General features: G+C 42.6%; 1 protein-coding gene across 1 annotated transcript in view; it reads left to right on the forward strand.

The window, feature by feature from the left end:
* The window catches only part of LOC138965232 (uncharacterized), a 43,363-nt gene that overhangs the window by 9,927 nt on the left and 21,133 nt on the right, over positions 1-12,303 (forward strand). The window contains exons 9-10 of the mRNA XM_070337357.1: positions 9,955-10,028; positions 10,831-10,991. Coding sequence (XP_070193458.1) covers positions 9,955-10,028; positions 10,831-10,991 — 235 coding nt within the window. The remainder of the gene's footprint in view (positions 1-9,954; positions 10,029-10,830; positions 10,992-12,303) is intronic.

Consider the following 12,303-nt stretch of genomic DNA (forward strand, 5'->3'; position numbering starts at 1 on the left):
CCGTACACAACTGTTGGTTATGTGTTGTGTTCTTCTCCCGTCGCTCTAACGATTTGTTGTTTTGTGTGTGTTGGTTTGAATTTTGCGCATTATGATGTTAGTTTTTGTGTAAGTTGGATACTATAGGGCTCTAATGAAACTACCCATTCTGGGTATTCCCCCGTCGCACTTGTGCCTGTTACATGTTTGTATCGTGTCCCTCCCCCCCCCACCCCTCCTCCTTCTCTCTCCCTCTTTTCCTCGCCCTTACCTCCCCCAGTTCTCTGCTCGACAACTCCTCCGACATTTACCCCCCCCCCCCCACCACACGCCCTCTCCTCCCCCTTTCCGTATGTTGTCTCTCAGACACTATTTAGTCACACCAGCCCCTCCAAATTGTCGTCGGGGTTTATCTGCAGATTACTCCGCTCCTCGGGGAAGCGGATCGATGTAATTCGCCCATCGCCAGATAGTTGGAGTATCGGCAAATAGTTCGTTACCACCCGAAACCCAATACTCAGCGAATCCGCGCAAACAGGACACCCCAGCTTCCGTGTCGGGTTTGTCGGCAATTTGAAATTGTTTGCCCTACATCCAGGCATTTTGATACTCATCTCGCGTCCGCCCTTTTGCTTGGTTTCGCTCCCACTTTTGACGAAAAGGTTAATCAAAATATCGGAGGTCACTTGGAAAATATGACATTCATACTTGAATAAGATAAAGCGGTGGAAACTGTGGCTGGATTATAGTCGCTAACCCAGACGCTATGTGTTCACTCTTTGCATTGCATCATCTTTCTTGGTAAGCTAGGCAGCTAAAGTTGGGAAAGTATAGATCGCATAAGGCCAAACAAAAATATATGTTGGTTTTGGGGTAACGTGGCCAAACAAGATAGGGTCGGTAGGTCGGCTTTTTAATTTGTTTTTTGTAAATAGATTTAGTTGATTATAAAGGAGGTTACTTCCATTAGTCTCGGTATGGTTCGCAAAATGTGCCAATTTTGTTGTTATTTTTGAGAAATGAAAACAAAGTTTAGGGTGGGCGGGAAAAAATAGGGTCGGTCGGGTTACCCTAAACCAACAGATATTTTGTATTTGACCTAACAAGTAAAAGGGACTATAGCAATGGGCTGCCTAAAAATACATAGAGCCGATTTGGTGACACGAGGAAACCAAAGCGTGGAAACACTTGACAACGAAACAGTTGTTTCAACTTTAAAATCCCATTCCAAAACGTCCTTCTTCTCACACGTACATTTTCCGGCATTCCTCTCCATCCAAACCAGAATAGGACAGTGTAATGTTACAGTAGCAGGATGTAAACTCAAAACGAAATGGTCTGACCATATATTCATACGTTTTTCTCTTAGGACTGGCAGACACACCATTTAAATCAAATGTGATAAATATGACATCCTCACGCAATGTTCAGTACAGCAATGTTTAATAAGGTATTCGCCTTGCAGTTTGCTGACCATTTTCATACACCCTATGCATGCTGCTACACGACATACAGTGACACGTAATCCTCAGAAAAAAATGATTTGTCCGGGAGAAAATGATGAAAAATATAATATAATATTCGCAGATTTTTATTAGGAAATGATAATGCAAGGAGGATCTGCAAATGTTGATGAATTGCTTTGAAGATCCTTTAAGCGAATTGTGAACTCAGTTTGTTCACCTTTCTTCAAAGAAGGAAAGAAAAAAGAAGACAAAAAGAAGCCCAAGCGTCTTGCAAAAGCACCGAAGTTCACCCATAGTTTGGCAACCTGCTTCAATGTTCGCAAACATCCCTTCATTTTTCTGTAACGCCTTTTCCGTTTGCCAATATCAACCCCTCCCCCGTCCCCAGGATTTTGAAAACAAACCAGCTCAGCGGCAAAAACAAAAGTCAGCGAAAACCGCAGAGCGGCTCAAAGAGAATACAAACAGCAACAGCAAAAAAGGTTCAATTTCGAGGCAACAAATTAGACCCGTAGATTGTGAGAGCTGTCATGCAACATACGGGGCTATGCGGTCTGTGATTGGCTGCCAGCGTCGAGGCAGCAAAGCCCCGGATCTTATTTCATTCCTTCGTCTCCGGTTGCTGCTATTAAAGGAGTTGTTCGGCTGTCAAAGGAATAGACCCATTCACACCTACCGAGAATTGTAACTTCGACAATCTAGATTTGTCTAGCCGTCAAGAACAATCGACCGTGGCATTCAGTTGTGCAATCTTAAGTACGACTACTCTCGACAGTCAAGAATAGTGACTTTGGTATACAAGAACGACATTTGCATTATTGAATAACAAACCTCGCAATCCACGAATGTCAAGAACAAAGAAGAATCGGACATTCGTGTTAGCGTTTGCTTCGTTTACATTTACTCTAGCGTTTGTGGCATCTCGGACATGCAGCTGTTACGGTTCTTCTTCTTCTTGTCGTTCGCTGTTAGATCGTCAGTCCGGACTGCAGGGCGAAACGTGCTGTCCTCTCCAAGTCCTCTTTGGGGCCGTATAGCTTCTTTTGTAGCGCTGTCTCCTCTGGCCAGGTGGTGTCCCTCAGAGCACTGTGGTATGGACAAGCCTGCAGGATGAAATGCTGTTACGGTTCAAGCACGACAGCGCTTAACACTCAGGAATGATAAATGTGGCATTCAAGAACAACTTTTGCATTATTTAAGAATCACCCCTTTTACAGTATTAAATATCAATTCTGGCGTTCCAAGGTTTTAGAAACTGGACAAATAAGGACAACAATCGTTGAAAAAAGCAATGGTGGTGCAGCTGCCGTTTAGGAAGGACCAATCCGACACCATATGTGACCCTCCACCACGAAATGAGTCGCATGTCACCTTTGCATGTGATATTCATATTTTTACATTTTCCTAAAGAGTTTTTTTATGCTCTATCCAGTGGTGAAAACCGTTTTAGAAAAGAGCGAAAACTGTTTGAGTTATAAGCCTGTGACAAAGGCGATCCTCCCACTGTTATCACACACTCCCCGGACTTATATTAAGCCTAGCGCAGAACCGCGCGAGGTGACATGCGACTCAGTTCGTGGTGGAGGGTCACATATGGGATGTCAACTGTGACATAGCAAGTTGAATCAAGTATGCCCACCGTGATAATAGGCTAAATATGGATATTGACACACTAAAACAATGCATTTGCTTTATTTAGAAATGAAAATTCCCCAAGTCAAAATACTGCTAACTCTAGTATATCATGAACGAATATTTTGACATTCAACAACGACTCGAAAAACGACAACTCGTAAATTTTAAGAATGACACATTTAAAACAAAAGTAACATGAGCCTGACAATTTAGAATGGCAAATAAGACGAGAGCTGCTAGCGGAGTAGATTTCGTCCGTTTGCTTAGTAATTGTATAACAAAAAAGAACCAATTCCTTTCATTTTAAACAACCTTGTGAACAACCGTAAACCTGTGCATGATTTTACATGGGATTAGAGTATCGTTACACTTGTACACATCCATAAATCAGCAACTTGGACGTTCTCTGTGAATTAGAAAAAAAGCATCGCAAATTATCATAGGTGTGAGGAAATTAATTCAGCCAAAAAACAACAAAAGTCGCCATTTGCACAGAGAACAATCAGGATGCATTATATGTGTATGTGCCTTGGATAGGTCACTGAATTGTAAACCATTAAATTTAAATGACACCGATACATGCATAGCCTGGCGGTGACCTTACCAGTATTTCTCTACTACTGATATGACGAATTCACGGAGACAAATTGTGTTGTCGAAGTTCTTGGTCAGTTCCTCGGGAGACATGCAGAAAAAGTGACTGAATGTTTACGTGACGCCTTTACTCACGTTAAGACGTACTGTGTCTTCACGAAGTTTGTTTCGTTTTTGACGTCGGAGATCTCACTTTGAAAAAGAGGGTCAGAAAGACACGTCTCGGTGTGACGTCTTGGTGTGTTTAGTCGCTGTCATTTCTCATTAAAAGCGTCCGAATTTAATGAAGCATTAAACCAAGTTGCACAGCCGTAATCAATCTTTGCTGGGTACCAACAGGAAAGTCGGTTAAAGGCTAACTTCAGCGTCTACCAAAATATAAAGTGGCCGTCAATTTGTTCTGTTCTCGTAGATAATAGGTTGCGCGAGAGTGTCTTGTGTTTGGTTTAAACAGTTCGTATGCTCTAGATAGTTCCCTGATCCTCCTCCTCTTGTACCACGTCTGAATCTGTGACCTCAATCTATAACTCCTTCGCTGTTTGTCTGTCTGGCCTTTCTTACGCGAGACAGTCGTATTTTAAACACGAAAAAGATCATTAATGACACTTTTTTGTGAGACTTTTCGTGTTCAATTTTCAAATGTTAGAGCAGAAAAGTATAAAATGAAAATAATAGGCGTAAACAAGACCAAAACATTCATGGCATTTTAGTACACACAAAAATCAAGAAAGCTTACTTAATAGAACGTTTAATTATAATGAAACGTTCCATTAACTACCTTTCTTGTGTTTTCGAATCTTGATTTTAAAACGTCAGCATTGCTTCTGTTTTGGATTTCATCTTTGACATTGTTAAACCTGAGTTATTGTAAAACTTTCGACGAATACAAAAAGTAAGAACAAAAAATAACGGATCAGGAAAAAAAGATGAAATAATCCACCGATTACATTGTGACCGAAACTCCCCGACCAAACCGCCAAGACACCCAACACCAGGCGAACGATTGCAGCTGAACTCAGGGACAGTTTAGTGTGTTTCGCTCCTTCTCTCATTGACCCAAAATCAATTTAGAACGTCGGGGCCCTGGAGCTGTTGTCCGCAGCTGTTGCTGCTACCCCCCTCCCTCCAACTCAGTCTACCCACCACCACCACCCCCCCCCCCCCCCCCCCGTTTCATGCCATCCGGAGACCTTCCATCTTTGCGACCAAGGCGTCTTAATTGAAATCTTTATCAAAGAGAGAGACAGGGCAAACTCTATCTTTCCCGTCCAGCTTTTGATTTTTGCCACCGCCTTTCCTTCCCCATTTCACTTTCAGATCAGCATCGCCCGCGGGCTGTCGTAGAATTTTCTGGAAGGAAGTTTTGCTGGGAAGGCATGTGTGTGTGTGTGTGTGTGTGTGTGTGTGTATGTGTGTGTGTGTGTGTGTTTAGGGGGCTGGGGGTAAGGTGGGTCTAAAGTTCGATGGTTTTGGGTGCTGGACGCTCGCACGTGTGTGTTTGTGTGTGTGTGTGTGTGTGTGTGTGGGGGGGTTAGTTGGTTGGGAGTTGGCACGATGGAGAAGGGGGTCCGAAGTTCGATAGTTATAGGCGCTGGTCGTTGGTGCGTGTTAAAAAGTGTCGTAAGACCGTTATTGTTTTTATTTATCGTCCCAAATCCCTAAATTCTTTTTCTTGTAATTGTCCTTTACTTTTGTTTTTATATTTAGTCAAGTTTTGACTAAATATTTTAACATCGAGGGGGAATCGAAACGAGGGTCGTGGTGTATGTGCGTGTGTCTGTCTGTCTGTCTGTGTGTGTGTGTAGAGCGATTCAGACTAAACTACTGGACCGATCTTTATGAAATTTGACATGAGAGTTCCTGGGTATGAAATCCCCGAACGTTTTTTTCATTTTTTTGATAAATGTCTTTGATGACGTCATATCCGGCTTTTCGTGAAAGTTGAGGCGGCACTGTCACGCATTCATTTTTCAACCAAATTGGTTGAAATTTTGGTCAAGTAATCTTCGACAAAGCCCGGACTTCGGTATTGCATTTCAGCTTGGTGGCTTAAAAATTAATTAATGACTCTTGTCATTAAAAATCTGAAAATTGTAAAAAAAAATAAAAATTTATAAAACAATCCCAATTTACGTTTATCTTATTCTCCATCATTTGCTGATTCCAAAAACATATAAATATGTTATATTCGGATTAAAAACAAGCTCTGAAAATTAAATATATAAAAATTATTATCAAAATTAAATTGTCGAAATCAATTTCAAAACACTTTCATCTTATTCCTTGTCGGTTCCTGATTCCAAAAACATATAGATATGATATGTTTGGATTATAAACACGCTCAGAAAGTTAAAACAAAGAGAGGTACAGAAAAGCGTGCTATCCTTCTTAGCGCAACTACTACCCCGCTCTTCTTGTCAATTTCACTGCCTTTGCCATGAGCGGTGGACTGACGATGCCACGAGTATACGGTCTTGCTGAAAAATGGCATTGCGTTCAGTTTCATTCTGTGAGTTCGACAGCTACTTGACTAAATATTGTATTTTCGCCTTACGCGACTTGTTAACTTCTTGTTGTTGAGGTTGTATTTTCTCCCCAAATGTAGGTGTTAGTTTTGTCATCGTGAAGGTCATTGAATGCTTGGTTTTGTTGGAGGCTCCTTTTTCTGCATTATTATTTTTATTTAGAAACGTAACACGTATGGGAGTGTGTGTGTGCGTGTGTGTGTGTGTGTGTGTGTGTGTGTGTGTGTGTGTGTGTGTGTGTGTGTGTGTGTGTGTGTGTGAGTGAGTGACTGCGTGAATGAGTGTGTGTGTGTGTGTATGCGTGCGTGCGTGTGAATGAGTGTGTGTGTGTGTGTGTGTGTGTAAATGAGTGTGTGTGTTTGTGTGTGTGTGTGTGTGTGTGTGTGTGTGTGTGTGTGAGTGAGTGCGTGAATGAGTGTGTGTGTGTGTATGCGTGCGTGCGTGTGAATGAGTGTGTGTGTGTGTGTGTGTGTGTGTGTGTGTGTGTGTGTGTGTGTGTGTGTGTGTGTGTGTGTGTGTGTGTGTGTGTGTGTGTGTGGGTGTGTGTTCGGGACAGATGGCACGAAACGTTTCATCACATATGCTAAGTCTGCATTCTTCTCATCCAAAATACTCGCATGCACCTCAGTCAAACAGCTGTTTAGTGTCACCAATGACATCTTAGGCAAGGTGACTTGTTCCCCTCTTCCCACTATGTTCTCTGTACATGAGCTTCCCCAGAAGTTCGCTGACTTTTTCACTGCGAAGATCGCGCTTATTCGCGAGAAGCTTGATTCTGCTGTTGTCCCGCCTTCACCGGTTGCCGATAGGATGTATTGTGGTCCAGCCCTGCAGCGTTTTGAGCCTGTCACCAGCGAGTTTGTAAAAAAGGTGTGTTTAGGCGCTAGTCCGAAAACGTGCGAGCTTGACCCCATTCCGTCCTCTCTGCTGTGTGATTGTATTGATGACCTTCTTCCATACCTCACTCACGTCATCAACGACTCTCTGACTTCCGGCTCATTCCCAGATGAATTCAAACCTGCAATAGTTAGGCCCCTCATCAAAAAACCTTCACTTGACAAGAATTCCTTGAAAAACTTTAGGCCCGTTTCGAACTTGTCATTCCTTTCAAAAATCACTGAAAAAATTGTCCTTTCACAACTTCTCACTCACCTAGAGCAAAACCACCTTCTCAACACCCATCAGTCTGCATACAGGAAAAACCATAGTACTGAGACAGCACTTCTGAAGATTGTAAACGACATCCTTCTTAGCTTTGACGAAAATCAGGTCTCCATTCTAACACTACTGGACTTGTCTAGCGCATTCGATACGATAGACCACGAAATTCTGCTCCACAGGCTGCAGCACTCCTTTGGTGTTCATGATCTGGCCCTTTCCTGGGTTCGTTCGTACCTTACTAACCGGACGCAGACCGTTTGTGTCAATGGCATCAAATCTCAACCTTCAGCTCTCCAATACGGTGTCCCGCAAGGGTCCGTGCTTGGCCCCATACTTTTCGTTCTATATGCCTCCCCTGTGTCCGATGTTATCAGTCGCCATGCGTTGTCGCACGAGAGTTTCGCTGATGATACACAGCTTCATCAGTCTGCCCCCCTTGCTGAAGTTGACGATCTGGTATCTCGGACACAGGATTGCATTGCGGACCTCAGTGATTGGATGTCTTTAAACAAACTCCAGTTAAATAGTGACAAAACCGAAGTTATGCTGGCCTGTCCCAAGAAATTTCTCAATCACCCTTCTCTTCCTGCCTCTCTCACTGTCAACGAACTACCTATCTCTTTCTCTCCGTCTGTCCGCAGCCTTGGCGTCACTCTCGATCCAACTCTCTCTTTCCAAAAACACATCTCTAACATCTGCAAGTCCGCCTATCTAGAGCTGCGCAAGATTAGTTCAGTCCGTCACTACCTCACCGCTGATGCAACCAAAACGTTAGTGTGTTCTTTAGTCCTCTCAAAGATAGATTATTGCAATTCTCTTCTGGCCGGTCTCCCTAAGTACCTTTTAGATAGACTTCAAAGGATCCAAAATAACGCTGCCCGCCTGGTCTTCAAATCTTCCAAGTATGAACACGCCACACCCCTTCTTCACTCTCTACACTGGCTGCCAATCACTAAAAGGATCGAATACAAACTCTCCTCTCTTTCTTTTGCCGTCGTTTCTGGTTCTGCCCCAGAATACTTGTCAGAACTCCTCAATCTCTACACCCCCTCTCGTCAGCTTCGCTCCGCCGCCGACACTCGACTCTTCCGACTCCCCACAGTGCAAACAAAGACATGTGGCGAGAGGTCCTTCGCCTATCAAGCCCCTGTGACCTGGAATAGATTACCACTGCCTCTCAGACACACAGATTCTCTCACTACATTCAAGACAAATCTCAAAACACACCTCTTTCAGCGCAAGTGATTTCCCCTCCAGCATCTCCCCACCCACCCCATCCCGCCCCACCTCACCCCCTACCTAGCGCCTAAAATAACGTGTATATATATTTTCTGCGCTTTGTGTCAGCACTGTTTGTGTGTGTGTGTAAATAGTACCGTTGACACGTTTTTATATAGAAGCCTACTGTGGTTCTTGTGCTTAGGCTGTGTATTGGACTGTCATTGTATGCCTGCATTATTAGTTGTCAGTAATTATTACATGTGCTGATTGTTCTCTTTGCCTGCGCGCGTATAGTATGTTGGTTATGTTTGGTCATAGTATGTTTGTTTATGTTTGGTCGTTATCTTGCCTGTGCGTGTATTGTATGTTTGGTCGCTTTCTTTGCCTGTGCATGTATAGTTTGTTGGTTATGTTTGGTCGGTTTCTTTGCCTGTGCGTGTATAGTATGCTTGTCGATGTATGTATTGTAAAGCGCTAAGAGTAGACATTTTTCTAGAATAGCGCTATAAAAGTTTGCATTATTATTATTATTATTATTATTATATCTGTTGCACATTGAAAACAAATGCTCATTTTAATAAAAACAAAAAAATCAAACGAGAATGGTAAGGTACTGGAGCGTTTTAATTTAAACAGAAACAAGACGTTTTAAATGAAAACGCTCGAGTACCGATATGAACCACAAGTGTAACGTCTCTGTCACCTTCAATCTCAAACTGAAGCATTTTTGTTTTTACTTGTCTACACAATAATGAAGCAAACACGTGACATTTATCAACGAGGTTGACTTTTGATCACATGAAAGCTACAAATTGAATCGTGCTGTCTCGAAATATGGCTTTCAAAAATAAAATCTTTGATATCCCTTTAGTCAGCTGATGTTTATGAATTTGGATTCTTGGTTTTGAAACGTTAACGTTCTATCTGTTTTGAATTAAATACTCATTTGGTTCATCTTAAAGATAATTTCCCTCCAGTGTAAAACAATCATAAGTATAACCACATATATGTAAAGGATTTTACATGAGATGAGAGCATCCTACCAGTTTCACTTATCACAACCAACAGAACTTCTGCTACCTGACGAGAGTAATCTTTGGTTGCTATGATTGTGTTGAACTAGGTCCGCAACTTGACATAGGTGTCATGTCAGGTACAAAATCAGTTAAGCAAAAACACAACAACACACAAAACCCCCACTGTGTATAGGAAACAGAAACGCTCGACCTTTTTGGGCATCATCATGTACACGTTGAAAGAATGCTCTTGTTGTCAGTTAAAGCCTGAGTAAACAAACTGTGGTTAACTCGATCATAACACGATGAAGATTTTTTTACGTGATTCTTACTATTCTGTGCCTTCTTATGTTGTAGTTACGGTGCTAAGCGGGTTATCGTCAGGGAGGGACATCTGCCAATGTGCTTCTACTTCGTCCTTTCCGGCTCAGGTAGGGTATTGATCAAAGCATAGTGTATTGGTTTCACCTGCTTAACTCTTCCGATGCAATCAACTCCAATGATTTGAACCACATATGTGACCCTCCACCACGGAATGAGTCGCATGTCATCTTCGCATGATTTTCATATGTTGACATTTTCCCAAAGAGTTGTGTATGCTCTATCCAGTGGTGAAAACCGTTTTAGAAAAGAGCGAACACTTTTCGAGTTATAAGCCTGTGATTAAGGTGACCCTCACAGTGATACCTGACCCCCCCCCCCCCCCCCCCCAGATTTATATTAAGCCTAGCGCAGAACCGCGCGAGGTGACATGCGACTCATTCCGTGGTGGAGGGTCACATATGTGACGTCTCTGTCGCCCTCAATCTCAAACTGATTTTGTTTATGCACAATAATGAAGCAAACACGTGACATTTATTAACGAGGTTGACTTTTGATCACATGAAAGCTACAAATTGAATCGTGCTGTCTCGAAATTTGGCTTTCAAAAATAAAATCTTTGATATCCCTTTAGTCAGCTGATGTTTGAAATTAAGTTCGTGAAAGAAGCGGACGACAGGAGGCAGTTAACACTATGGGCCTTGTACTTGTCTATTGATATTACCAGCCGACATGTGTGTGTGTGTGTGTGTGTGTGTGTGTGTGTGTGTGTGTGTGTGTGTGTGTGTGTGTGTGTGTGTGTGTGTGTGTGTGTGTGTGTGTGTGTCCCTGGCTGGTAAACGAATCTTCCAAACTTAATTTATTTTATCTGATTTGAATTTAGTTGCATATCTTGAATGTTTTGCCCGACAGCACTGGTGTCCGTGATGGACCTGGACAAAGGCGTGGCAAAGACTGTGATGTACTATAACCGTGGCGACAGTTTCGGGGAGCTGGCCATCATCAACCAGACACGTCGTCAGTCCACCGTCATCTCCAAGGACAACATGCAGCTCCTCGTTCTCAGTGACACGGTCAGACATTGTTCTATATTGGTATCTCTCCAGAGCTGTGTGCCATTTTGTGACATACATTTTCAGTCCTTTAAATGATTATTACGTATATCAAATGGCAATGGAATTTATTCTCTTTACTTTTTGCAGTAATACTCCAGTTATATAATGATAGTGACATGCAACAACAACAAATAGTATATATTTATTTTTTTTATTTTTTTTATAATTGTCAGTGTTCAAATCCATGTAACAATCTTTGGTTTCATTGTTACGCAGTTAACGTACTTTAAAACCCTTGTAATTTTCTCAACGTAGGCAAAAAAAATGTGCAAGTATTTTGTATATATAGGCCAAGGATATTTATGAAACTAGATTAATGAAATCAATGTTTGTTTGTTTTTGTTTGTTTGTTTGTTTGCTTAACGCCCAGCCGACCACGAAGGGCCATATCAGGGCGGTGCTGCTTTGACAGTATAACGTGCGCCACACACAAGACAGAAGTCGCAGCACAGGCTTCATGTCTCACCCAGTCACATTATTCTGACACCGGACCAACCAGTCCTAGCACTAACCCCATAATGCCAGACGCCAGGTGGAGCCGCCACTAGATTGCCAATTTTAAAGTCTTAGGTATGACCCGGCCGGGGTTCAAACCCACGACCTCCCGATCACGGGGCGGACGCCTTACCACTAGGCCAACCGTGCCGGTTTGAAATCAATGAGTATGGTTAAAATGTCTCAGTTAAGTAAAGCAAAAAGTCAACTTCGTAACATGGTTTTCACTTGTTCACAGCTCTGGAGAATAACCCTTTTTTTGTATCTCCAATTATACAATGTAGTTTCTGTTTCTTATTCTTCTTCTTCTTCTTCTGCGTTCGTGGGCTGAAACTTCCACGTACACTCGTGTTTTTTTGCACGAGTGGAATTTTACGTGCATGACCGTTTTTTACCCCGCCATTTTGGCACCCATACGCCGCTTTCGGAGGAAGCGTGCTGGGTGTTTTCGTGTTTCTATAACCCACCGAACTCTGACATGGATTACAGGATCTTTTTCGTGCGCACTTGGTCTTGTGCTTGCGTGTACACACGGGGGGTGTTCGGACACCGAGGAGAGTCTGCACACAAAGTTGACTCTGAGAAATAAATCTCTCGCCGAACGTGGGGACGAACTCACGCTGATAGCGGCCAACTGGATACAAATCCAGCGCGCTACCGACTGAGTTACATCCCCGCCCCTTCTGTTTCTTATTGACACGGTATGTTGAGGTAGAACAAGCATAAACATGAAGAGAGTTTTCCATTACTATATACTTTCATTTCTAATGACACG

Source organism: Littorina saxatilis, linkage group LG4 (assembly GCF_037325665.1).
Source record: "Littorina saxatilis isolate snail1 linkage group LG4, US_GU_Lsax_2.0, whole genome shotgun sequence".
Taxonomy (NCBI): domain Eukaryota; kingdom Metazoa; phylum Mollusca; class Gastropoda; order Littorinimorpha; family Littorinidae; genus Littorina; species Littorina saxatilis.